This window comes from Capsella rubella, unplaced genomic scaffold (genome assembly GCF_000375325.1).
Source record: "Capsella rubella cultivar Monte Gargano unplaced genomic scaffold, Caprub1_0 scaffold_4, whole genome shotgun sequence".
Classification (NCBI taxonomy): domain Eukaryota; kingdom Viridiplantae; phylum Streptophyta; class Magnoliopsida; order Brassicales; family Brassicaceae; genus Capsella; species Capsella rubella.
The window spans coordinates 11,960,254-11,986,295 of NW_006238920.1; the positions used below are offsets into that span (position 1 = coordinate 11,960,254).

At 37.4% G+C, this 26,042-nt stretch overlaps 8 protein-coding genes across 8 annotated transcripts; 4 read left to right on the forward strand and 4 right to left on the reverse strand.

The window, feature by feature from the left end:
• Positions 1-43: 43 nt before the first annotated feature.
• Positions 44-2,709, reverse strand: LOC17890376 (laccase-5). The gene is made up of 6 exons (XM_006293836.2): positions 2,512-2,709; positions 2,260-2,411; positions 1,928-2,172; positions 1,702-1,830; positions 534-1,508; positions 44-433 (listed from the first exon to the last, which is right to left on the reverse strand). Exons 1-6 carry the CDS (start codon positions 2,617-2,619, stop codon positions 303-305), a joined length of 1,740 nt encoding a protein of 579 aa, XP_006293898.1. The 5' UTR covers positions 2,620-2,709; the 3' UTR covers positions 44-302.
• A 3,771-nt stretch (positions 2,710-6,480) lies between these two features.
• On the reverse strand, positions 6,481-7,477 carry LOC17889019 (PRA1 family protein B2). The gene has a single exon (XM_006295862.2). It carries the CDS (start codon positions 7,297-7,299, stop codon positions 6,658-6,660), a length of 642 nt encoding a protein of 213 aa, XP_006295924.1. The 5' UTR covers positions 7,300-7,477; the 3' UTR covers positions 6,481-6,657.
• A 629-nt stretch (positions 7,478-8,106) lies between these two features.
• LOC17888225 lies at positions 8,107-9,765 on the forward strand. Its single transcript, XM_006294018.2, has 2 exons — positions 8,107-8,967; positions 9,061-9,765. The coding sequence occupies exons 1-2, from the start codon at positions 8,117-8,119 to the stop codon at positions 9,698-9,700; spliced, it is 1,491 nt and encodes a 496-aa protein (XP_006294080.1). The 5' UTR covers positions 8,107-8,116; the 3' UTR covers positions 9,701-9,765.
• A 609-nt stretch (positions 9,766-10,374) lies between these two features.
• On the forward strand, positions 10,375-13,826 carry LOC17888707 (protein RETICULATA-RELATED 5, chloroplastic). Its single transcript, XM_006293694.2, has 7 exons — positions 10,375-11,054; positions 11,135-11,264; positions 11,527-12,057; positions 12,212-12,319; positions 12,513-13,061; positions 13,247-13,360; positions 13,504-13,826. The coding sequence occupies exons 1-7, from the start codon at positions 10,423-10,425 to the stop codon at positions 13,648-13,650; spliced, it is 2,211 nt and encodes a 736-aa protein (XP_006293756.1). The 5' UTR covers positions 10,375-10,422; the 3' UTR covers positions 13,651-13,826.
• Positions 13,827-15,065: 1,239 nt separating this feature from the next.
• Positions 15,066-15,974, reverse strand: LOC17887957 (cytosolic sulfotransferase 5). Its single transcript, XM_006293470.1, has one exon. It carries the CDS (start codon positions 15,972-15,974, stop codon positions 15,066-15,068), a length of 909 nt encoding a protein of 302 aa, XP_006293532.1.
• Positions 15,975-16,753: 779 nt separating this feature from the next.
• On the forward strand, positions 16,754-18,874 carry LOC17888783 (staphylococcal-like nuclease CAN2). Its single transcript, XM_023785268.1, has 8 exons — positions 16,754-17,066; positions 17,239-17,294; positions 17,382-17,496; positions 17,587-17,697; positions 17,784-18,028; positions 18,126-18,285; positions 18,368-18,436; positions 18,543-18,874. The coding sequence occupies exons 1-8, from the start codon at positions 16,920-16,922 to the stop codon at positions 18,636-18,638; spliced, it is 999 nt and encodes a 332-aa protein (XP_023641036.1). The 5' UTR covers positions 16,754-16,919; the 3' UTR covers positions 18,639-18,874.
• An 852-nt stretch (positions 18,875-19,726) lies between these two features.
• On the forward strand, positions 19,727-21,816 carry LOC17889799 (amino acid transporter AVT6D). The gene is made up of 5 exons (XM_023783915.1): positions 19,727-20,214; positions 20,320-20,472; positions 20,581-20,787; positions 20,879-21,344; positions 21,442-21,816. Exons 1-5 carry the CDS (start codon positions 19,839-19,841, stop codon positions 21,569-21,571), a joined length of 1,332 nt encoding a protein of 443 aa, XP_023639683.1. The 5' UTR covers positions 19,727-19,838; the 3' UTR covers positions 21,572-21,816.
• Positions 21,817-21,931: 115 nt separating this feature from the next.
• On the reverse strand, positions 21,932-24,613 carry LOC17888806 (ribosome biogenesis protein NOP53). Its single transcript, XM_006296140.2, has 11 exons — positions 24,391-24,613; positions 23,889-24,061; positions 23,729-23,780; positions 23,607-23,632; positions 23,435-23,518; positions 23,100-23,347; positions 22,860-22,982; positions 22,586-22,708; positions 22,385-22,451; positions 22,211-22,290; positions 21,932-22,127 (listed from the first exon to the last, which is right to left on the reverse strand). The coding sequence occupies exons 1-11, from the start codon at positions 24,557-24,559 to the stop codon at positions 22,121-22,123; spliced, it is 1,152 nt and encodes a 383-aa protein (XP_006296202.2). The 5' UTR covers positions 24,560-24,613; the 3' UTR covers positions 21,932-22,120.
• Positions 24,614-26,042: the final 1,429 nt, after the last annotated feature.

Consider the following 26,042-nt stretch of genomic DNA (forward strand, 5'->3'; position numbering starts at 1 on the left):
TCCAGGCTGATTATGGAAACAATTACATTTTTAGCTCAACGACTATTCTAACACATCAGTTTCATTCCCTTAGTCAAATCCAACTTTTACTTTCATGATACTCTTAAGCATTTGATTTTGGTACTATAATGTCAAAAGAATACATCAATAATCGAGAGAAAAAAAAATGAAACTGAAGGGTCCGGTCCAACGCAGGAGTTATGATCCGGTTTAATTCTATAGCGAAAACAAAAAAAAAACAATTGAATATAACATGAAAAACTATAATGTTGTTTTATGTTACAGAAGATCTTGAAGTCGGCCTAACAGACGGGCAAATCAGGAGGAGGCTGTTCCATTGTCTGCAAAACTCCATTTCCGTTCTCAACCAAGAAAGCCATCGCTAGTCCCCAAGATATGTGTGCGTCTAGATGACAATGCATTATCCAAACCCCTGTTTTCAATCATTTGTACATATCATTAGTCCCGATGAACTAGAAAAGTGACACTCTAAAATGTAAGTCTGAATTTGTAATATAATTTCTTAGGCTTACCAGGGTTGTCTGCTACGAATCTGATGACTGCCCAACCATTAACAGGTACACTGACAGTATTTCTAAGAGGGGGATCTTCGAGATTGAATTTTGCGGTATCTTTCTTGGGGTTGAAGTTACCGAAACCCTCGGCCACGATGTAGAAATCATACCCGTGTAGATGAATGGGATGATTTTCAGGAGTTACTATACCGGTGTCTTGAAGAACAATCTGAACCGTTGATCCATACTTGAGCTTGTATAGCTTAGTCCCTCTATCAGGTTGGTAAAGAGATCGGCTTATGTTGTTACCCGTGTAATCAAATTTCACCGGAGGCTTGGCCGGGAAGTCAGTTGTGAAGACTCCGGGGATGCCATGGTGGTGAGCTTGAAGGAGTGAGTAGTTACTTGGAAGAGCAAATGAAACGTTGTTCATCGATGCAGTGAAACGTGTGCCGTTAGGACCTTGACATCTTCTTGATCTGAAGTTCTTGGGACAGTTGTTGAGACCGAGTCCGATGGTTATGAATAGGTTCTCGTCGATTTCTGTCGGAACCTCGGCTCGTCTTAGTGACCGGAAGCTTTGGCTGAAACGTGTGACTGTGTTTGTGTCGTTGTAGGCGGGGAGGAGAGGCATGATAGGTTTGACGGAGATACCCTTCTTGGCGCTTCCACCACCACAGCAAGGGGCGGATTTGTATTGTAGGATCGCGGTTGTGGTTGTGTTACCAAACGGTGCGTTTTGGGCGCTTTGGTAAGCTCTTGCGGCCATGTAGTAACGGTTTGGTGGTTGATCACCTGTTATGAGGACATCAGTGGTTTGGCCCGGGCCGAGAACAATCACGTTAGTGGTGAAAGGTTTCAAGTAGGATGCGTCAGCTCCGACCACCGTGAGCTTGTGGTTAGCCACCGTGAAGAATAATGGTTGGTTCAAAGCGGAGTTTATTACTCTTAATAGTATAGTCTCACCAACATTTATTGGTACTATTGTCGTATCTGTAACAAAAAATATTATAAAAAGATCTAATTAATATACATATTTGGGTCTTTTGGACTAATGTCTTTATTTGCCTAAAATATATCAAACTGAGTTGGGGAGAAAGAAAAAAATGAATGTGGGACAAGTTCTTTTTGGAACGTTGATATAATTAAAAAGAAAAAATTGCAAGATATATAAAAAGAGTAAAACCTTGAGAAGAGCATTTATAGAAATCGCCAGGTTGACCATTGATGGTGTAAGCGTCGGAGTTATTTGGAGCTCCTCCGGTTCGTATAGACTCTCTCAGCACATCGACCGGATTTGCGTCCCACCATTCACCTTAAGGATCATCATAATTTACCAAAATCAGAAAACAATTCTTTGAGTACTGAATTTTAATGATCATGATCAATTGAATATATATAATAAAGTTTACCGAGAAGGAGAGGGACGTTGCGGTGGGGATTTGTGAATGGGTAAGAGGAACCAGCCGGGGGAAGGACAAGAAGTGAACCGTAGACAGTTGCTCTTAGCCATGAACTATGAGCATGCCACCAAAGTGTACCTTCTTGTCCTTGAATTGTAAACCGGTACGTGTAGCTTGATCCCGGTCTGATTGGACATTGAGTCACAAATTCCGGTCCGTCAGCCCAACCGGTTCGCATTTGCCTCACACCGTGCCTGCATAGACATCAAACCGTTAAATATCGACTACGAAGTAACCATCATATATATAACAGCGAGTGTGTGGTTTAAATAGGAGCATACCAGTGGATAGTGACGTTGTACCGAGCCCGGTTAATGACTTTGACGACAAGAGTATCACCGTTGTTGACAACAAGTGTTGGACCGGGAAACATTCCGTTGACCGTTATGCTGTTGTGTGTTTCACATAGTCGCTTCACCTTCGTCGCTTGTATCTGCATGGATCACATATATGTATAATGTAAGCATACATCTTCATTTTTACATTTTAATTAAAAACGTACGTTCAAATATGTTTTGGAAATGCGATCGTACGATGAACTCGTGGTGGTGTGCTTTAACATGGGCTTCGGCCATGGAGGTCGTGAAGAGAAGAACGACAGCAAAGGAGATGAAGCAGATGAGGCTCTTGGCGATCTCCATCGATGTGATTTCGATAAACTTTGGCTCGAGCCAGAGGTCTAGAAAGATGACGTGTGTAAGAAGAGAGAAAAGTGTTGTGTTGGGAATAAGAGTGAAAGGAGATGGAGTTTATATAGGGAGACAAAGACAAATATACATATTTCGAAAACTTGGTGAATATTTTTTCTTTAATTACATTATTTTTGTGTTCTTTTTCTGAATACGTTGTTTATGCGGTTGGAGGATTAGGTTTTGATTTAATTGAAGGCCAAATTAAAACTTGACTCAAATTCACTAGAAGAGTAGTTGCACCCACTGGGGCCTAGACGGGAAAAAAAAAACGAATCGCCGAGTTAAACAAAAAAAGAAGTTGGAAATGTGATAAATTACGTCTCTAGAATTCTTGGTTAACACGCTTTTTCTATTGACTTTGGATGTAATATTCCATAATTACCATAAACATAGTACAAAATAAATTATACTTTTATAATATGTTTTTTTTTGGACCCCATTAAAAAGGATCAAATTGTTTATTATCAGGAGATGTGTACACTGGGTTGCCAACAAAATCTAAGTACGCAATGGGGTGTAAAACTCTTATCTAAATTAAGATCAAACCTGCAATTACCATGCATGCAACCAGTTTTTTTTTTAATTTTTTTTTTTAACATGCAACCAATTTATTAGTAGTATATATAATTCTTGTAATTGTTCACCAAAATATTGGACAGTTTCGGTTGACATCTTCCTAATACATATGCCTGATGAGGATATGATCGTTATGATCAATGGCTAATATTAATATAATTATGCTAGACATTGCTAGAAATTGTTTGGAAGAAAGCCAAATAACATCATTTGGGACAAAGACACAATCTTCATGTAATCATGTTCAACATACAATTATATTAATTAACTTGCATGTATTATACGAAACATTACAATTTATCTTCTATACATCCTCCATGATAGAACTTTTTTTTTGGCATTATCTTATTATATAAGGCTGAGATAGGTCTAGGCATCGATCTGATCGTTCTGAAAATGGTTTTATTGTCGTATAGACTCATGGGTACTATGTTTTGAAATATACATGTGTCCACGAAACATTGTATAAATAGAATTTAGTATTAGTAATAGTAGAATTTCTTAAAACTTTCTGTGGCCACCTACATTCAACAGTATGATACCTAAACAAAGACCAATTAAGCGCATGCATAAGTCATAACTGTATTTTACTCTCTTCTTTCTCTTTTCAAAATTTTTAATGAAAATTACCTGTTTGATCAGAAATAAATCATACTTTTAAGAAAAAAATTTGTTTTCTTAATCTATTTTTTTTTTAAAATAAACGACAATACAATCATGACAGTGGTTTTTGTTGTATAACACCCACCCAAAAAAAAATTATAATATTTGTTGACAGTTCAAACAATTTTACATTTTATGTTTCATGATTTCTGTTATTACTATTGTTATATTTTCTTAGAATAGGAAACCAAGCGCTATGAAGAATAATTGTCAATTTTAGGGTTTAGGTGGCTTGTCCATAACAGTTTTGACCCCCTCCCATTTGGCTATTTGAATTTGCAAAATCTCAACGTTGTTTTCATACTTACGTATACAAATAAAAAGTGAGACATACCATATGAATAAAGCCGGCCCTTAGGTTTTAAAAAAGAAAACTTATGAGTTATGAATCAACCGTAACATCATAGCGTAAAAAGATTAATATTATTATCATAATATTTGGTTTTAAGTTGTTACAAAAAGATTGGCTTGAAGCTTAAGTAAAAATGATCATTGTTTTGTTAATGTTGAAAAAAAAGTAAAAATGATTTTGAGCAAACAAGATGATTCGTCGTCTAACTACCTATTTCACCACTAGCTAGTTTCAACCTCTTTGTTCTAGTTTCAACCAAATCAATTCTAGCTAGTCCTTATCTACACTTACATGTCGTAAACTGTTTCCTTCATTTTCTGCAAGCTAGCCCACAAATAATCGAATACATGTGCATATGTATGTTGTTTGCTATATAAAAAAGGTTAAAACATTCTATAAAGACAAACACAAACGTATGATCTCAACATAAATGTTCATTTGTGAAAACGTTTTATCCCTATAGATTTTATTAATTAATACTTTTGACAAGTCAAAACCGTGTATACTCACGTAAACAAAATATCTTTTAACAAATAAAAACCAATCCGAAAGGTAGTAAAATTGGAAAGAAAAGTTAACATCATGTTGTTAAGAAAAGAGAGTTACATGAGAAAGCATATTGAGGACATCGATTGATGAACAAGAAATTTCGTAATTGTGTTTGGTGGAATTAGTTAGTGTCCTCTTCTTTGGTATCTCTCTTTAACCTCTAAATTTCTGATAATGACTTCACATGTTTAGAAATTATAGCCCTACCTTTGTATTTAGCAAAGTGACATTGACCTCGCATCTACGATTTATAAGTTCCAAGTCAACAACATGCTTTACTTCTAGATTTTGTGTTTCTTGATTATTATAACACTCTTTTTTGTTTTTTTGTTTTAATATAAGCTTCTAAGTCTTACAATTAATATAGGTGACATAATAATATACACATGAGACCTTTTGGTATTATTGTCTTGACAATTCTATTAAACATCATAAAGTAATTTGTTTATAACGTCTTCACTATATTTATTATTTTATCAATAAATATTTAGTTTAATTATGATCTTTTGAGAAGAAATTAAAGATATCATGTTCTTTGAAATGAAAAGGTAAATGACGATATATATATGCTGAACTATGATACTTAAAAGAATTTATTGATTAATTTTATCGTAGATACCATGGGAAGAACATGCGAATTGGTTTCATATTTCTTTTTGGTTTCCTTTGAATATTTAATTTCATTTAGTCAGAAGTGGGTACGAACCCAAACTAGGTTCAGAAATTTGTAGTCGATTTTGTCAAACCCTCTCGTTACAAGTGGGATAATCTTCTTTACACCAAGAAGAGATAAAACCTATAATTTATTTCGGTTTAATGGTTAGTACCTAAGTGTTTTCTTATCCCACCAATAATTATAGTAGAAGCCCTTGAAAAGATTTCACAAGACATAACTCATTCCATGAATATATATATTTCTCATGTAATGAAGATTGGAAACAGGTCACCTATATTATATCTAAGGTGGAAGCAATTAACTCAATGACTTTGACCCCCCCAAAAAAAAAAAGAAGAACAATTCAGGTGACCGAATCTTCAATTTGTTTTTGGTAGCCTAGATTTTCAGACTGAAACCTGAACAAAACGTGTATGTTATATCAGATTGCCAAAAAAATAATATATATATCAGATTGGCCAAAAATATAGTGAGAATCATTCTTTTTGGCCTGGACCTGATTACTAATAATTCGTTCCGGTCATATATTTTAATTGACCAACGCACTTCACAAGAAACTTTCCATGATATTACATGTAAGCAAATTCGTACGAAGTATTGACTGTTTGCTTTCAAGATAGAGGAAACTTGTGGAAGAAGTAAAAAAAGATTGGGTAGCTTGAGAGACAGAGACATAAACTAGTTGAAGATTATGTTATCTTGTTGACTTGTTGTAATACTACTCCGAAAATATCACATACTGTTTTCTTGATCGAACATTGCCAGCGATGTTTTCGATACCATCCATTATTACCCTTTGCCTCTATAGTCAAAACGCAATAGAGAAACACCAATGGTGGACATGGAACAATAACACACCATATCCATTCTTGTTTAGAATGTATCAGATTCAGCCATCTGGTGCAAGTTTGATACACTAATTGCCCATCTTTAAGAAGCCATCATCATCACTCGATAGACAATTACATCTTAATTAGTCTTAACATGTGGGTAATAAGAGCAACAAAAGTATCAAATTGATTCAAAAGTAAATGGGATCTTACATTGTGAAGCAAATAATAGCGACGAAATTGAAGAATACAAAACAAGAACAATGTATCTTTAGTAGATCTAACTCTTACGGATCTTTCTCATATTGAAATCTATACTCAAAATACATAAACCAAAATCATCAGACTCGTCCTGCAACAACTGAAGCAGCAGCAGAAGTAGCAGCAGAGTTACCGATGAACGAGAGCAATCCAGCATTAGCAGACCCCTCTTGTTCATCCAAGAACAAATCATCCGGAACCCTAAACGCACCGTGCAAGCAAACAATCGCTACCCCAATCGTTAACGCCGAGGTTAACAAAGATCCAACACTCGTCATAAACACCACCACGATCGTAGTCAGAACCAGAGCGAGCAAGGTCTCACGATCCGAGAAAGTACGGCCGAAGAGAACCAAAGGCTGATCCGAAGATCGGAAGAGGTATAGAAACATCCACGAGCCTAGGAGAGAGAGGAGGACGAGGAGCGAGAACGGATGCGAGAGGAGGGAGAAAGCAAGGACTAAGGAGACGATTGCTGAGTAATTGACCTTGAAGTAGGCCAGATTCTTACGGATCCGGGTGAAGGAATCGGAGAGAGAGTCAGGTCTTGCGAATGAGCTCCGATCTACGAGTTCTAGCCATGGACGGCGCTGTGAGAGACTTTCGCGGAGAGAGGAGGAGAGGCGTGAGAGGAAAGTGCGGAAGGCGTGAGTATTGATCGGAGGTTGAGACTGAGTGGCTTGCTGATTGGTGACGGGGAGAGTCGCCGGAGAAGATGACATTATTGGTGGTGTCGGTGAGTGTGTGTGTGCGGCGGAGAGAGTGTGACTTTGCTCCGGTTTTAGTGGAAACTGAAGTTGCGGCAAAACCGTGTTTGATCGTTCTAAAGGCCTAACTTTAATGGGCCTATAATGTTGGAAGAAGCCCAATCAGATGAAGCTGAAGTTTACTGGCAATTTTGTCATAGTTTTTATATAAAATGTAACTAACGTCTATCTATAAAATGTAATAAAAATTAGATCATAGTTTTTATTTTCACTCTAGGTTCCTGTTTTTTTTGTTTGTTACGTACGTATCGAAACGTTTACTGTATATAAGTAGATAAGAAGAAAAACAACATTATTGAGTAGAATATATATGGGAATCGAATAATAATAATAACATGATCTCTTGGGCCTAATCAAGAACAATTTATTTGGAATTCGGGTCGATTTTTCCACATATAGAAGAATCTTTGATCAGCACGTAAAAATTCAACAAATACTTTAATGGTCTAGACTAATCGGGTCTAGTGAGCATCTAATCCTTCTTCCTTGTACGTTACCCAACCAGGACTACCTAATCATTGTTGAAAGGTAAAACAATTCATGCTTTTTGTATTGAACGATTTGTACATTCGCTGGACGAGACAAAAGCAATCAATCAATTGTGGTTTACTTCTTTAGTTTAACCTTTTGAACAAAAAAATAAAACAAAGAAGCGAATCTTTCTTTTGCTCTTCTTTTCTTCCACTCATTAAAATGTTCGTTCTCTATATATACCATTAAAAATCCTAATCTAGAACGACAACTACTAGAGATACTCAAGATTGCTCTAATAATGGCTTCTTGTGACTCACCTGATGCGTTTTCTTGGCTTCAAACTCTTCCTCCCCTCTCCCAATGGAAAACAAATTCAACATCCATGTGCATTTGCTCTCCTAATTCATCACACCCATCTTTGAACTTTTCTCTTACTCGTATCCCTCAGTCTCCAAACTTTTTCACTTTCTCCATAGTAGCCAACTTCAGGAATCCTATCTCTCTCTTTGTTTCAAAACCTTTCAGAACCATTGGCACTAATTCAACTAGGTTCCTCAATGAAAGTATCATCTCTACCCTACTGATGGGTTTTGTCGACGTAGTTCTCAACTATAACGTCAAGAGAACCACTTGTGCAATCAAAATCCAAAATCTAGGCTCCACTTCTAACCTCAAAGACGTGTTCAACCTCGCGTTCTTCACTTTCGTGTTCCTCATCTGCATCTATGAGGCGCCCACGAGTCTACGAACAACTTGTTTGAAAACGGTGAAAGATCAGCTGGTGACTTGTAGGTCAAGGCAGGGCTCCAAGTTGCTCATGGTGCAACTAGGCTCGAACCTTGAAGAACAGTGGATGAGATCGTTAAATCTTGCGATAACCAACTGGATCATCGAGATCAAAGCGTTTCAGCATCTCAAATCTCCTTCTCCTTTGTTTTCGTATGCTTTCTCGACTCAAGGTTTGTGGAAAGTTCATATGTATTGTCCTGTGGTAGCAATGGAAATGGAGAGCGTAAATAGTGCTTTAAATGACGAGAGATTGTTCTTTTCTCTCAACTATCATCAACTCGAAGGTGTGATCCAATTCAACCACAGGATTTACGTTCGTGAGAAGTGGTTTAACATCGCCGTAAATGTTGACAACGTCAGGTATGTAGAACTTGTGTGTAATCAAGTGCTACTTATGATAAGTATACATAAATAATTTGTTCATATATATGTTTCCTCTAAACATTATGTTAGGTGCGACATAATAAGGCTTGTGAACGAGAAACTTCTATCGGACCGTGGCATGGGAACAGAGGAAAAACATTTTCCTTCACGAATATCATTGCAGCTAACACCAACGGTTCAATCAAACATCTTAATGGTCTCTGTACAAAAATCATCAGAAAACCCATTGACAGAATTCGAAGTAGAGAAAGGCATAGAAGCAGCAATAGAGCCACCAAACACTTTCTTCGGACTCAAAGTCTCAGCCAACGAGACGACAACGAAAAGCATGAAGCCATGGAAGTTCGAGGAATGGGTGCATGGTTACAGCGCCAATCTCACTTGGTTTCTCCATGACCTAGACGATGGAAGAGAAGTTTCAACCTCAAAACCATCAAAGGTATCGAGAATGAACCCTCGAGCTTGGTTCAAGAACAGGTACTCAAGCGCGTTTAGACCGTTCACGAAGCAAGGAGGAGTTGTGTTTGCAGGAGATAGCTACGGGCAAAGCGTTTTGTGGAAGGTTGATAAAACGGCTATTGGGAAAGTAATGGAGTTTGAGGTTAAAGGTTGCGTTTGGTTGACTTATTGGCCTAACAAGCATCATACTTTTTATAGTGATACTAGAAAGTTGGAATTTAAGGAGATGCTTTACCTCAATCTTCCCTAGATTTTTTATTTTCTTTTATTACTTTATCCCTAAGCAAAATATTCCCTTAGCTTGTTGTTTTTCATATATGTGTTTCTATTAAAGTAAAAAAACTGTAACATAATTATTATGATGGAATTGGTGAACTTAAGCAAAAAAAAAAAAAAAAAAAAAGAGGAAACATTGTGCTTTTAATTAATTGGATCATCTTCGTCATTTTTGTTTTACCAATTAGAGTAGTTAATAATCTGAAGCTTCTTGATTTGACTTCTGTCCGACAATATTAGGACATGCTTACGTGGCTATCTTGAGAAGAAGTTTTGTATTAAACACATACGTTTTATGCGGCTATCTTAATCTTCACGTCGTCTCATATATATATCACATGAACCCGATTCTTTCAATCTCATACACTATAGTTTTCTTAAGCACTATAATACTTAAGCATTATGTCAAAATGTTTCTAATGACTTAACCGACCTGAAAAAAAAAGAGTATTGGTATAAAAGAATTAACGAAATCGCATATAGTCCATAGTTTTTATTACGATCGTCGTTATCCATATATTTTTCGTATTATTTGGTGGATTCAACCATAAAATAAAATTGTGTGCCAGAAAAAAAAAAAAAGAACAGATGAAAAAACAAGAGCCACATGAGGAGGAGAGATGTCAATTAAAAAAAAAAAAATTCAATTCTCCTCTTCTCATTATTCTAAGCGATGCAATAAGCTGACGTGTACCAATGAAGCCCACCACCAATGGGCTCTTGGCTTCTCAGTCTTCTTCTTCCTCCTTCCCGTTTCCGAGCTTCCGCGGCCAGCTTCCGATTAGCTTCTCAGCCTACAATCATAAGACGAAGAAGAACGTCGTCACTCTTTGCCTCCATTCTGATTCCGATGTCTCCTCCTCTCGAACCGCCTTCACTCGCCGCGCGATTCTCGTCGCTCCGCCGCTCCTCGCCGCAGCTGCTTCGATGTTTCAGTCTATTTCCTCAGCCGCTGCTGCTGAGACTTCTGCGGAATCAGTAGCTCTTCCTCCTCCTCCTCCTGTTGCCGTCACTGCTCCTCCTCCCCCGCCTGTTTATGTGGAGAAGGAAGAATCGATAACTTCTAGAATCTATGACGCGTCGGTGCTTGGTGAGCCGATGGCTGTTGGGAAGGATAAGAAGAGAGTTTGGGAGAAGCTTTTGAATGCGAGGATTGTGTATCTCGGAGAAGCAGAGCAGGTGCCTACAAAAGATGATAAGGTTCTCGAGCTCGAAATTGTTAGGAATTTGAGGAAACGATGCGTCGAGAGCGATCGTCAGTTATCTTTGGCATTGGAAGCTTTTCCCATTGATTTGCAGGACCAGTTGAATCAATACATGGATAAGAGGTTTGCGTCTTCTTGCTTCTCTGCATATTCGCCAATAGCAAATGTGTTTATGGTTCCAATTTTTCCTGGATTGGTTGCAGGATCGATGGAGAGGTATTGAAGTCGTATGTATCACATTGGCCAGCTCAACGTTGGCAAGAGTATGAGCCTCTTTTAAGTTACTGTCGCGATAACACTGTTAAACTCATTGCTAGTGGCACTCCGCTCAAGGTAGTCGGTCTTATAGTATAGTACTGTATTTTCATAAAAAATATTGAGCCTTTTGATCCTGCTTCTTGATCTTATTATTCTTACTTGGTTTTATGCTAGTTTTAGGTGCTACATTTTGTTGTTCTGATTTGATTCGATAGCGTTAAGAGTGGCATGAATCTGATGTGATCTTGTCTAGTGGCTTTGGTAGCCTGAATAAGATTACGTATTTTTTCTTGTCAGTCTGATGCGAATCAGCTGCTCACTGTTTAATTTGATGCAGGTTTTAAGAACTGTCCAAGCTGAGGGAATTCGTGGTCTTTCAGAGTCTGAGCGTAAATTATACACTCCTCCTGCGGGCTCAGGCTTTATCTCAGGGTTTACTTCCTTCTCACGTAGCTCTTCACTCAATATGAATCCCCTCACACAGATTGTTCCATTTGGACCAAACTCTTATTTGTCAGCGCAAGCTAGAGTTGTTGAAGACCATACTATGTCACAAGTTATCTTACAAGCAGTTGCAGATGAAGGTGGAACTGGTCTGCTGGTAGTGGTGACAGGGGCGAACCATGTTGAGTATGGGTCAAGAGGAACAGGATTGCCGGCAAGGGTCTCTAGGAAGATTCCGAAGAAAAGTCAACTTGTTGTTTTACTTGATCCTGAAAGACAGTTCTTGCGGAAAGAGGGTGAAACTCCAGTCGCTGATTTCTTGTGGTATTCTGCGGCCAGACCCTGCAGCAGAAACTGCTTTGACCGAGCAGAAATTGCTCGGGTAATGAATGCGGCTGGTAGGAGACGAGATGCCCTTCCCCAGGTTGATTTTCTATGATTTGCTGTAATGAGACTGACTTTCTGTACGATTGTTACATACTGTATCTGACTCAGTTTATTCTCCCCTATTTCTCTTGCTCTTTAGAGTGGCGTTTACTTCCTTTTGCTCACTTTACTTTTATGTCATATTGTTCCAGGACATTCAGAAAGGATTAGACCTTGGTCTGGTGTCACCTGAGATTCTGCAGAATTTCTTTGATTTGGAGCAATATCCTCTTATTTCAGAGCTTACACAACGGTTCCAGGTACATTCATTCCGGAATATATCTCCTTAGTGAAATTTTGTCTTTAGAAAAATTTATGTCTTTCGCTAAATAATGTGTTATAGCCTTCATTCTTTCCTTGTACATTACCTTGTCCTGTATTTCTCTTGCCAGAGTTAATGATAGCTTCAACTTGTTAGTAAAACCCTACTTATGATGATTCTCTGTATTACAGGGTTTCCGAGAAAGGTTGTTGGCAGATCCAAAATTCCTGAATAGATTAGCTATTGAAGAAGCTATATCAATAACAACGACACTTGTAGCTCAATATGAGAAGCGGAAAGAAAACTTCTTTGAAGAACTCGACTATGTTATAACTGATAGCGTAAGAGCATCCGTTGTTGATTTCTTCACAGTTTGGCTGCCTGCACCAACCTTGTCTTTTATCTCCTACGCTGATGAGTCAATTGGGCCAAACAGCATAGATGCCCTAAAAGGCCTCCTAGGATCCATACCTGACAATGCATTTCAAAAAAGTCTTGCTGGACAAGATTGGACTCTGAATCTTAGGATTGCTTCAGTTATTGTCGGTGGCTTGAAGCTTGCTGGTGTTGGAGTTGTTTCCAGTTTTGCAGCTGTAGGATCTTCAAATGCTTTGTATGCTATACGGAAATTCATTAAACCTGAGTTGGGTGTTGGTGAAGAAGCAAAGAGGTCTCCTTTGCTGAAGACAGCTCTTGTATATGGAGGTTATCTGGGAACATCTTCAAATATCCGTTATCAGGTATGATGATGCGCGCTGCTTTCATGTCTACTCAATGAATGAGAGACATTGATGAAAAGTAGTTAAACTTGCTTTATGACCACATCAATGTATTATTCTTTTGCATCTTAACCAAGGAAGGCCTTTGATGAAGAACAGTATGCTTTGAATTTATGCCTCTAAAATCAGATCATCTTCAATTGCAGATAATTGCTGGGTTAATAGAGCATCGCATTTCTGACGAGCTTTCTTCTCAACCTCTACTTGTAAACATGATTTCATTTGTTGTGCGAGTAGCTAACTCCTACTTTGGAACTCAGGTCAGAAATAGGCCTGTACTATGATCTCTTCTCCACTTTTGTGTGACTTTTCTTTCCTTAAAGCCAAACATCTCATATTCTTTTTTGGGTTAATTCTTGAAATACCATTTTAACTTCATCACAACTTTTACATAAAAACGCAGCAATGGATTGATCTTGCGCGCTCTACGGGTCTGCAGACCCAGAAAAGTGTCACAACTTCCAACGAAATCCCCGAAGCTTTGAGCCAATCTACAGTGGAATACAGTACTACTGAAGAGACAAGTATAGATGATCTCAAGAATCCATGATATTTATTATGCGGCTGTGCGACTAGGTGCCTACTGGTAAATGTTTATAAAACCTTTTGATCGTTTGGAGGGAATATATTTTTATTTGAGTTCTATTTTTGTATCTTAGCTTATGGGAAATAATGATTCGTTAATATAATCACTTCAATTAGTCATGTTGATTTGCCATGATTGCACATGGTACACGAGTTTTTCTTTTCTCTCTCTCATTGTTCTTTGCAACTTTGAAATCATTTCTCATGCACAATGTGAGTTGCTTACAATCGCAGCTGGTCAATTTTCGAATATTGTTGAGAAGAGTGGATATGGTTCTAGGGGGACTTGTATATTGTTTTGAACTATACAGTGCCATAAGCGGTAAGCTGACTGTACCTTTTGAAGTCAGTAAGTATAGGACTGATAGATAGTAAGATGAAGAACTTGCCTTTAGTAATTTGCGGAGATGATGCCTTTTGAATAAGGGTCTCTCTGACCTATTTGCTAGGGAATCTGCAATGCTTTTAATTTTCCCAGGGGGATCAGATATCATTACTCTTTCGAGTTTACGAATATATGAATATAAACCCAATAACAATTCAAGCTGGCGATGAAATACCACTTTCTTGGTTTGCCAATGAAATCTATAAAAAATCAGGAATCCGCCTACATAGATATGTTGAGTACAGGTATCATATGAAAGGTGATTCAGGCCTTTTGTGTTGATGCTTGTCAGTCAATGTGATACTACTGTGTCATGCTTTTGGTTTGTCATTTGCAGCAGTTTGAGTGTTTGATGCAGCAGCCAAAGGGTAGTCTTCAAAGTATATACACAAGTTTCTGAACATTCGATACGATTTCTGGCTGGTACGTTTTGCATATCTCATGAAACATAGATGTGTATTATATATGCCTATTCGTTTTCCTGTAGCATCTGTAAGAATGTAAATTCTGGCATTCTATCCTTAAAATCGTTGATTGTATCATTGCAGGGAACAAAACAGAGAGTACACATAGTTTGTTTAGGAATTTTGAGCATTAAGTATATAAAGACCAGATATCATGGGTCCAAAGCTAGGATGTGTAGAGAATGTTGTAGTCTGCAGGTGACACTTGATAATGTCAAGTTGACAATATATACACAAACCTTCAAATTTGTTGAGATTACATGCTCTTGTTCACGCATATATAGTGTTTAACATTTACGTACATTAATATATGTTTAGTTGCACGTATGGTGAGGTAAAGTAGTTTGAGTATCCACTTACTTCTCGATGGTTCAAGTCTTGGTCGAATCATTGGACTGCAATGTTAGCCAGTGATCCAATTATCTAGGGAACTCATTCTAAAAGGATCTTCTAGGGGATATAGGTAAAAATAACTAGGAGAGTTCATCACCACCCAATAACAACATAAACTGCATGATTATTGTGAAGTAATCATCTATTAAAAATGCTGAGATCTAAACCAGATCCTGCCCATTTCAGGTCAGCAATGTCTTCAAGCTCTTTCATCATCTCTTGTGTCAGATGATTCTTCCAATCTCCGACCACACCTTTCCTGAAGAACATGTCATACATAGTTCCACTCCAGTGAACTCCCTCTCCTCTCTCTTTGCTTGTTTTCCTCAGCTTCTCGAAGCTACACTCTTTCACAATCTCCTCAACTATTGTCTTACACCCTAAGAACTCGGCGATCTTCATCACAGTTTCTTCCGGGTTTGCTTTCAGATCTTCGTAAGTGATGAACATAACATGGTGTCTTGCTTCCCAGAACTCAAGGACGTGTTCGAAGTAGGGACCAGCCGGGACAAGGCCTTTGCAGAAGTCATTGAAGGCTTGTCGGATCGAGATCTCTGTCCCGAACTTATTGTTGTAGAGATGCCAGAGAGAGACAAAAGTGTCTGCTGGATGGCGAGTTATGTAAATGACTCTGCAGCCTGAGGTCTTGACAGTCTCCGGCAAGAAAGAGAGAGGAAGATGAGTGCTGAAAAGCCGAGGAGAAGAGAGCTCCGTTATGTCCTTGGATGGGTTTTTGCCAAACATCTCGATCTCCAAAAAGGGCACGACCTCATGGGGATTGAGATGATCTAAGTCTTGTATGGATGATGATGCTGAGCTATGTCGGAGAATGGAGGAGGTCAGGGCTTTAAGCCAAGTGGTACCGGTTTTGGGGAAAGAGGCAAGGATAATGTCAGAAGGAAGAGGTTTGTAGTGTGCTCTAATGGCTTCAGAGGCAGTGATGAATTCTGGTTTGAACCAGAAGCCGTTGTATCGAATGCGTTGACCATCGACCCACCACTTAGCTTGCGGTGAGAGTTTGTCTTCTTCTTGTTGTGGAGTGTCCATGGAGAGAGAATGACAGAGAAAGAGATGTATTTTGAGCTTTGAAGGGTTTTAATCATTTAATGACTCCCGACGACTTGCGATGTTTGTTTTTCCTCATTAGAAACACGTTGCAGGAGTTTAGCCGATTAGATCTACATCCCATTGCTTGTAAGAATATAGTTAATGTATTTTGATGTTATTATAAAACTTCAACTGGAATCAACCAGATAATATAATAAAAGCTGTGTAATGGATAAGGTGGATCCAAAAGCTGTGGCAGATGGAGAAACCACATCACAGTGTATGTGGATACTTCAGACCCGGCTGTGTCATCTTCTGTTCCGAAAGAAGTATACCGTGCAATAGTTGGAAGTATACATCCAGCATCACTCTCTCATGTTAGCTTCTCTCACCACAACACTCTATGTGTCATATTAAACACAAGGCTCGTCAAGCCAGGGGGAGAACAAAAAGAACTGTCGACTAACTTAAGATCGCGCCTGCATATGTCACAGAGGAGGAAACCTTTACGGAAGGTATTTGCCATGTAAATGGGCTCATTGTGCTCTTTAGAGACTCGGTAAAATTTTAACTCATCTTACTGTGCCGACAAGAAAAACAAAAAAAACTCAAGTACAAAGTCACAAACAATATGATTTATTCAACCAAAAAAAAAAAAATTGAAAAATACAGCTTTTTCGGATTTGTAGAAGTCTCAAAACAAAATTATTATTGTAAAAGTCTCTAGAGAAAAAAAAACGAACTTGTATAACTTTTTTTCTTTTATTCAAAATTAATTATTGATATTTTTTTCTTAGTCAGATGATGTAACCTGAAGGTTAAAGTGTTTCTTGACTCTTTATTCAGAGACATTGCTCCTTGTCCTTCCTCTGTTGGATTCTCTTCTCATCTGGTATTAGGAAAGATCAAAGCTTCTTCTTTCGATTTCCTGAAACTGGGTAAACGATGGGTAACGCGCTTACGTTTCTCTACGGAAAATGCTGCAAACCCACTACGACGGATGACTCTCTCGGGCCTCACGGCGTCTCCGCCGCTACCGTCGGTGTTTCAGCTCTCGCTCACGATCTCTTCAACTTCGAGATCACTTCTCAGGTCTCTTCATTTTCACTGAAGCTACTAATTTTCCTTTTGATGCCCTCCTTTTTTCTCCAGTGCTATTTGTAGCTAATTTAAGTGGTTCAGAAGGTCTCTTTACTGAACTTAGTTCAAAAGATTTTAGCTAATTTATGCAATTGGGTTTGCTTAATTGATCTTTAACTTCTAGGTTCCTGAAGGGCTTGGGAGGTATGTTCAGTCGTCCAGAAAAGCTCAAGCAAACTGGTAAAATCACACAACATTAGTTTACATGTTTCGTGTAATAGAAAGATGTGATCTTAGCTTTGTAACTCTTCTTTTCATGTCTATAAGGTATAGAAAGGTACTTGAGGCATGGAAGCAAGCGAAACCTCCCCCACAGACGGCAGATGAAGCTTCTAGGCTTGTTACTGAGATCTTAAAAAGGAATCAGAAAGCTGATGTTGAGGTATGGTTTTATGAAATGAGTAACAATAACAGATGTTTCAATTCCGTACATTGATGAGTATTGGAATATAAAATGTTGGTTTATGAATAGGGGCTTTTGTCTTTCTATGGACTTCCTTTGCCTCACACTCTGGTTATGCCTTCTACTGAAGCTCCTGTGTCGTTGCCTGAAGGGATTCTATTTGAATTTCAAACGCTTCCGGTTAGAATTACATTACAAAAAAAAAAAAAGGGTCGTTTTGGGAATTAATAATGTTAGCTGATCAAGTTTGTGTAATGGAAAACAAGGTGGATCCAAAAGCTGTGGCAGATGGAGACACCATCACAGTGTATGTCAGTGCTTCAGAGCCGGTCGTGGCATCTTCTGTGCCAAAGGAAGTTAATCTTGCTGCGGTTCAAAGATCAAAAGCACGCGAGAAGAGAAATTACCCAAAAGCAGACGAACTTCACCAAAAGATCATCGATTCTGGTTATAGGGTACTAAATATTCAGAATGAGGAAGTGCTTGCTCGGAAGTTCAGAATAAGACTAAGGTAAAAATCACTTTTCTCCTTTAAGAAAAGCTAGATTAGATGATCTTCCATCGATTCTTCGTTAAGTGAAGCTGTTTGGTGATGGAAAAGAAAATAGGGGAATAGACGCACCGGAGAGTCAAATGCCGTTTGGAAAAGAGGCACAACAAGGTCTCCTTAAGATTGTTCAATGGAAAAGCTTGAAGGTGTTAGTTTATGGAGAAGATCAATATGGGCGTTGCGTAGGAGATTTATACTGCAATGGGACTTTTGTACAGGTAGTAAAAGTACTACTCTATACTTTTCCTTCCGTTATGAAAAAAAGAACTATGCTAAAACCTTTTTTTGGTTTCTATGAAGGAGGAAATGCTAAAGAAAGGTCTTGCCTGGCATTACTTAGCTTATGATAAGCGCATGGTTCTCGCAAAGGCAAGATTAGTAAAGCTTGTGCTGTATATACTAAATTTTGCAAGTCTCTTGGCATTGTATTTGTTGAGTATTAACGGCTCTTTTCTATTTGTGTGAAATCATTCAGTGGGAAAAGGAGGCAAGGAAGAAGCGTATTGGCTTGTGGGCTTCTTCAAACCCAGAGAAGCCATGGGACTGGAGAAAGAACAATAGGCGTGAGTAAACAATTGACTCTGCTTGGATATAAACACAAACCAAGAAAGCAGCGTTTAAAACAATCGAGATTTATGATTATTGATGGGGTTTTCGAATTCTACAATCCCATTCCATTGTAAGAAGTGTGTAACTGTAAGTGGTGTGTACATTTATCCTACGGTTGATGAAAGATCATTGAACCAAGTAGGGAAACTGATGAAAGCAGTAATGTTATAAAAATCAAATCTCTCTCTTTTTTTTTTTTTTACAAAGTCATTAGTGAGAAGACCAACAGAGCAATTCATAATTTGATAACCAACCAAACCTCGAGTATGGAAAGTGGAGTTCGTGTCTGTAGGTTAAGTCATAGTTATCTTTACTGTTTATATTGGAGCGACAGCCTCTTCGTCCGTACGAGGTGGCTTCATCATTCAAGATAAGCGGAGTTGGTTGGATATCGATATCGACAAGGGTTAAGAATGAATGGGCTTCGGTTTGATGGGCCTCATAATATATATATAAGAGAGACTCTCCTTAAGCAAGTTATTGTTGAGGGAGTAATGGGCTACTTCTCTATTGCCATAATGTGATGCATTCTAATATAACTTATTTTATAGTTAGTACTAATCCCTAGAAGGCTAAAAGGGCAATTATTATACATTTATACTGTACTGTACGTTATGCCAATTTTGCTTGGGAGCAATTTAGATTTATTTTTTCCATCACCAGATATTGACTGCTGTCGTGCTACAGAGAACTTTTAGTCTCCATGATTACAATATTGAAAACGAAAAATTTAAATAAATTACAGACTATTGACTATTCTGATTTTGACGACTACCAGTTTGTGATAGTGTATGAATATTTTTCATCACACACTATCCAAGTTTAAAAATGTTAATATACTTTTTTTTTTAACAATTATATTATTTCTTTAAAATAAATAAATATCATAGGATAAATTACTAAACTATTTGAGATATTTTCCTAAACGAAATTTCTATCAATATTATTATATTCTATGATAGTTTTTGTGCAAACTTATTTGTAAAACTATGTGACAGTGAGATATATATATGATGACGATGCCACGTAATATTTGGCGTTAACCAATCTCTTCCGCTTCTTCTCTCTCACAAAATCAAATCAAACACATTAACCATTTCCTCTTCGCCGGGGAAAATTTTCTGTTCGTCTCTTCTCCGGTAGGCGGTGGTGCGAAAGCAAAATGTCACCTGCGATTAAAGCACCGCTCTTGCCGAAGAAAGAGCCTTCATCATCATCATCATCATCATCGGAGAACCATGGCTCTTTCGCCGGAGCTGTGTTTAACATCTCCACAAGCATCGTCGGAGCTGGAATTATGTCGATTCCGGCGGCGTTTAAAGTTCTGGGTGTCGTCCCATCTCTCTCCATAATCATGATCATAGCTTGGCTCTCCAATGTATCAGCTGGGTTTTTGATGAAGTCAACGCTCGCCGGAGAATCAACGACTTACGCCGGCGTAATGAAGGATTCGTTTGGGAAACCTGGAGCCGTCGCTGTTACCATTGTTACAATGGTTGTGACTTTTGGTTCTATGATTATTTTCTCGATTATCATAGGTGAATTTTAATTTTGGTCTCAATAAAATTTGAAACTTTTTTCACAAACTCTTAAACCTTTGATTGAGTTGATCCAGTGATATTGTTTCTCTCTCTCTCTCTCAGGTGATGTTCTTTCGGGTAATGAAAAGGATGGAATTGTACATTTGGGTCTTCTTCAAGAATGGTTTGGTTTCCATTGGTGGAATACGAGGTTCTTTGGTTTGTTCTTCATCTTTGTCTTCCTCTTGCTTCCTTTAGTCCTATGTAGACGCATAGGTACGTTTCTTTTAACCAATTCTTAGAAGAAGACTCTTCTCCCTGACTCTCGCAATGCATTTCGGTCTCATGATTTGGTTACTTTTGGCTGGTTCATGTTTTATGTAGAAAGACTAGCATTTAGCTCTGCAGTCTCGTTTCTGCTTGCCTTACTCTTTGTTGTCATAAGCTCGGTGTTGGCGATTATCGCAATCATTCAAGGGAAAACAAAGACTCCAAGACTCTTTCCAGAACTCAACGATGGTGGATTATCATTTTTCAGTCTCTTCACTGCTTCCCCTGTTATTGTAACAGCATTCACATTTCATTTTAGTGGTAAGAATCTAGAATTGAGAAACAATAAGCTTCTACCACTGTTTAATTTTCCTGATTCTGATGTGTTATGATTTTGACAAATTTATTGCAGTCCATCCAGTTGGATTTGAACTCAAGGACCCGTTAGATGTGCTTTCAGCAACGAGGATCTCTGTGATTCTATGCGCTACTATCTACTCAGCTACTGGTCTTTTCTGTTACCTTCTGTTTGGGGATTCCACCATGTCAGATGTTCTAATGAACTTTGATCAAACCACCAATTCTTCCATTGGTTCATTGCTAAATGACATTGTTAGAGTCAGCTACGCCATTCACCTCATGCTTGTGTTTCCTTTACTCAACTTCTCTTTAAGGGCCAACCTCGACGAACTCTTGTTCCCTATGAAACTTTCTTTAGTGGAAGACAACAAAAGATTCTTCGGACTCACTTTTCCGTTACTGATATCTTGTTTCTTGGGTGCGATTGCTATACCAGACATTTGGTACTTCTTTCAGTTCTTAGGATCAACTTCTACAGTCTCTATAGCATTCATCTTTCCGGCTGCTATTGTCCTAAGGTATGTAACATCTCTTGATTAGTTCCTCATCTGTTACTCTGAATAGATCAAGTTTAAATTCTAATCAGTTGTTTTGGTGTGGTTTGACAACTGTCAGGAATGTAAATGGTTTCTCGACTTTAAGAGAGAAGATTGTAGCTTCAGTAATGCTTGTTCTTGCTGTTGCCACAAGTATCATCGCCATTTCCACAAATATATACACTTTCACAGCAACAGAAGAGACATGAGAACTGAGAAGCTTTGAGCAGTCCCTTCTCTTCATGAATTTGTTCATTGGTGGGACTTGTGTTGCATTTATTCATTTCTATGTAAAATAGGTTTGCCCGAAAAAGATGTGTAGTGTGTAGCAACTTCAGGGAAAATGTCATGTATTTGGAAAAAGAACAGATTAAACAAAATATTGTTTCATTTACGCCAAAGCCTCATATGTACTAATGACCAGAGAATCGTTTTTATAGAGATAATATCTGAAGATTGGAGAAAAGCCAACACTCAAAAATATCTTCAACACAATGCTTTATGTCACATTTTACTCAAATTAACTTTGTGTTTTCGAATAAAGACGTTTCCTTCAACTAGTCTTTAAATGAATCACGGACTCCGGACAATTACTCCTGAGCGATTAAATTGGTGGCAAAATCTTTTGTTTTTCTTTTTCATAAACTTAAAATTTGATAACATGAAAACACAACACATATGAGTGGATTAAGACAGTATTGTTGTTGTATTCTATCAAAAGCTTGTTTGAGACATGCTGCAGACAGTGAGAAGAGTTCCTAAAACCTGCGCAAATCACGATCATAATAAGTAAGAACTCAGCATAACCTACTTTGTTCACTGTATGAGTCATTCCTGTAAAAACTAACCTTCTAATGTTCTTTGAGGGAACAAGTATTCCTCGTTTCTCAAGGCTCTTGAATCGATCTCTTGCAAGAGTGCAACATGCCTTTCAAAATAATAAGGATGACTAGTTCAGTTTTTAGCTACCAAAAAAATTCACAAGGACCAAAAACGTTGGTTTGAGGGAACCTAGGGTATACCTTCAGTTTACGAAGTGACCCAGTCATCTCTTCTGTCAAGAGGACTTGAACTGGAGGAGCCTCAAATCTAAAACAAACAACAATCAATTTTCCTAAATTCAGATTTCAGAACTATGAAATACAAGATCAGAATGAGCACTAGGTGAGCTAGAGAATGTAACAAAAAAATGTATGGGTGTAAAGGAGGATTTAGTTTCATACTTGTACTTTCCCAACCGAGGAGGACGTATCTTCAGCACTTCCTGCTTGGCGATGACCCGTCGTAAATGCTTATTCTGTTTGGCCTCATCTTCTTGGGCTATATCTTCTAAGATATTGGGTAAGCTACAAGGAAGAAACATAAAAGAAGGATAGTTAAATCAAGAGTTTCAGTAGGTGTGACTTCATAAGTAAAAATCACAAAATGCCTGTCAATTTCAGGTGTGATTTTTTAAGAAGTCAGACATCATCAAGATATATTAAAATCACAAAATACCTGTCAATTTCTTTTGATATCTTCACTTTAGCCTTTTCCTTTATCTCTTTTTTTCGCAGTGCCTTTTGCCTACACCGTTTATTTAATTCCACACGGGTAACCCTCTTTGTTTTTCTTGCGAAACTGCAGTACAAGAATTTCAAAAACATGAAATCCAACTCTTTGCTGATGGAGTAAGTAAACAAAATATAGTAGTCTTCGAAGAATGTATGTTGAAGTGTAAATAAAAGAGCTTCTTACTTGATGCCAGCCTCTGACACTTCTTTCTCAACGTCTTCATCATCTTCATCTTCACTTTCACCAGTATTTTTGTCCACTCCAAGAAAGTACCTCATCTTTCCATTGACTACTTTATTACGTATAAGAAAAGGACTCGCCTCATCTTCATCAATTTCATCTCCTTCGATAGTCAAAGGAACAGGTGCAGGCCCTAGCTCAGTTTTGTAAACTTTCTGCATTTCTTGAGCAACGGCTTCAGCCAACATATCCTGCAACACAAAAAAAAGATGAGTGAATGCAAGATTCGCACACGAGACTAGGATGATAATAAAACTTAGTTAATAATAAACTATTACCTGGTGACTTTCAGCCGTAGGGTTGTATGAGCATCCTGGAGGTTCAACTTCTACTGCTGGAATAATTGAAGGGTTCTTGAAAACCTATATATATATATATATATATATCAGAAAAGGTTTCTAGCCAACTGAGAAACAGTCTAAAAAAACGTAGTAATAGGGGACACATTACCTTTCTAGGGTTGCTCTCATGTTCTCCTGCAAGTAATTTTTTCGCAAAGGAAATGTTAAATCATGACATAGGAAAGTTAAGATTAAGAAGCAACTAGAATGTAAAATATTAACTAAACAAACCTTTATTATCATTATCCCACAAGTCCACCATCACAGAATCATCACCAGCATTCTGCAAAGAATAATAGAAACAATCATATAAAATAAGCTCTCCAGAACGAATTAGAGACAAAAGAAGAAATCTTATAAATCTAGAAAATCATATCATCAAATTACTCACCTTTATAACTTGTTTAGGTGTTTTGTCTTCTGTAACGATTGTTGTCTTCTTAGTTTTCTTCAACTTTGGCTTCGAAGATGACACTGCCTGGACAAATGGGTTCTTCTTCAAAACACTGTCACACCGGAGCACTTTCTTTCTATGTTTCTCAATCTTTCGCTTCACCGGAAGGTCTGATATGCAAAAATCATAATCAAATTCACAAACATTAAAAAAAAAAAAATACTCTATTTAGCTTTCTAGATATCAATCCCATCTATGAACATCCTCATAACTACCATCAAACTAATCAGGCAGCTATATAAGTATAATATCATCAAACAAACACACTAAAAAGGCTTATCTCATTATTCCGATAAGGCTGATGTATGATAAATTTTAAAAAAATTCAGCTCATAAACCTCAAAAGGACAAAGGTTATACTACAAACTCCAATTCAAAGTTTGAGCTGAGATATGAGACTGAAAACTAAAACCTAAAATAAAAAGGGCAAAGAACAAACCATGGGATTTATTGACGTGAAAGAGATCCTCGCTGGGAGCAGCGGAGAGATTGCCGCCGGAGAGAGCATCTTTGGTAGTTTGCTCGAAGAAATCTTCAATGTCCTCAGTGCTTATGTTAGCCCTCCATGCTTTTTTCCCTTTCCTTGAAGTTTTCGCCCTTTTCCCCATTTTTCTCTCTGTCTCTCGGCGGCGCGAAGGTAACGAAAGAGGAGGAAGAATGGAGATAGTTGCAGAAGAGGGCGGACACACACACTAGGGGTAGGGCTTCTTTGAGAGAAACATTATGGGCCTTAAGTACCTCCATTCCCCTCTAATGGGCCCATATTATTCTTAGAATTTTTTTTTTTTACTCTTTATTTTTTCTACAATATTCACAAAACATTAACTAGCAAAGAATTTAGGTAAAATAACCAAATAAAAATTATACATATATTGTATATAAATTATATGGCTATTCCATATTTTTTTTGTCAAACCATTTGTTCAATTCATTAATCATCTTTTTATTTCTCCTATACAGTACAGTATATTACCTATTTTCGTAGTTTTCCATATACAAATCTATGAGATGTAGATATCATCCGAATAAACCATATTAATTGACTTGTATATATAATACAAGTCATTGAGCTTTTTATCAAATGATTTTTTCTTGTTCAGGTAGCATCATGAATATATTAATCTGTGCATTCATAAGAATATAACTCGGATGATAATACCTTTAACAACTTGATTTGACTTATATTGTAACCCAATTTTTTGTGTCGTCTATTTTTAACTTTATTAACATGTTGTACATTACGATTAACTGATCACATCGTACCATTTTTATTTAAAGAGCTTATCATAGTGAACACAATATAACTTATAGTCTTCTACTAATATTGATTCATATGTTATATACATCCTCTATTCCAAGAGAAAAAAAAATGAAAATCATTAACTTTAAACTAATTAAAAATATTAACTAGCTAATTTAACGTCATTAATTATACAAAATCATGTCTTCCAAGAGAAAAGAAAATACAAGCATGTTTTGTGTATCCAATTTTAAAATAAACAACACTGAATGAACATGCATGTTAACGTGTGTTATATATATCACATCTCTCCCATTTTTGTGGGATTATTCCAAACAAATAAGTTATGTAAAAGCATGATTACACTAATTTAGTTTATAATCATGCGTGCACACGCCACGCATTTACATGTAAGCATATATATGTCTTAATGATAAACGCGTTTTTTTGTTTGGTCTACAGTATTCTGATATATTTTGAGGACGTAAATGATTGAGCAATGTCTATTATTTGATCAAATACTATACAAATATATAATCGAAAATAAAAGATCAGTTTTAAGAAAATGAAAAATGGAAAAAATGAGTGATGTTTGATAGCACAAAGCCGCCCCCGTGACCTAATTCTCATTTGATTCTTTTGTCACATTCAAGAGAGGAGTGGGGTAGATCAAAATTGCTAAACCCTGACTACAACATATTATTGTAAATTCTTCTTAAGATATGTTCAATATTATTTTGTCCTTTTGGTCTCTTCTAAATCCCACGTATGGTCCATCCAATATGTTATATCTCTTCTTGGAGTTTAATTAATGAGAGTCGTCCTTAACATTGATGTGCCAACATGTACAT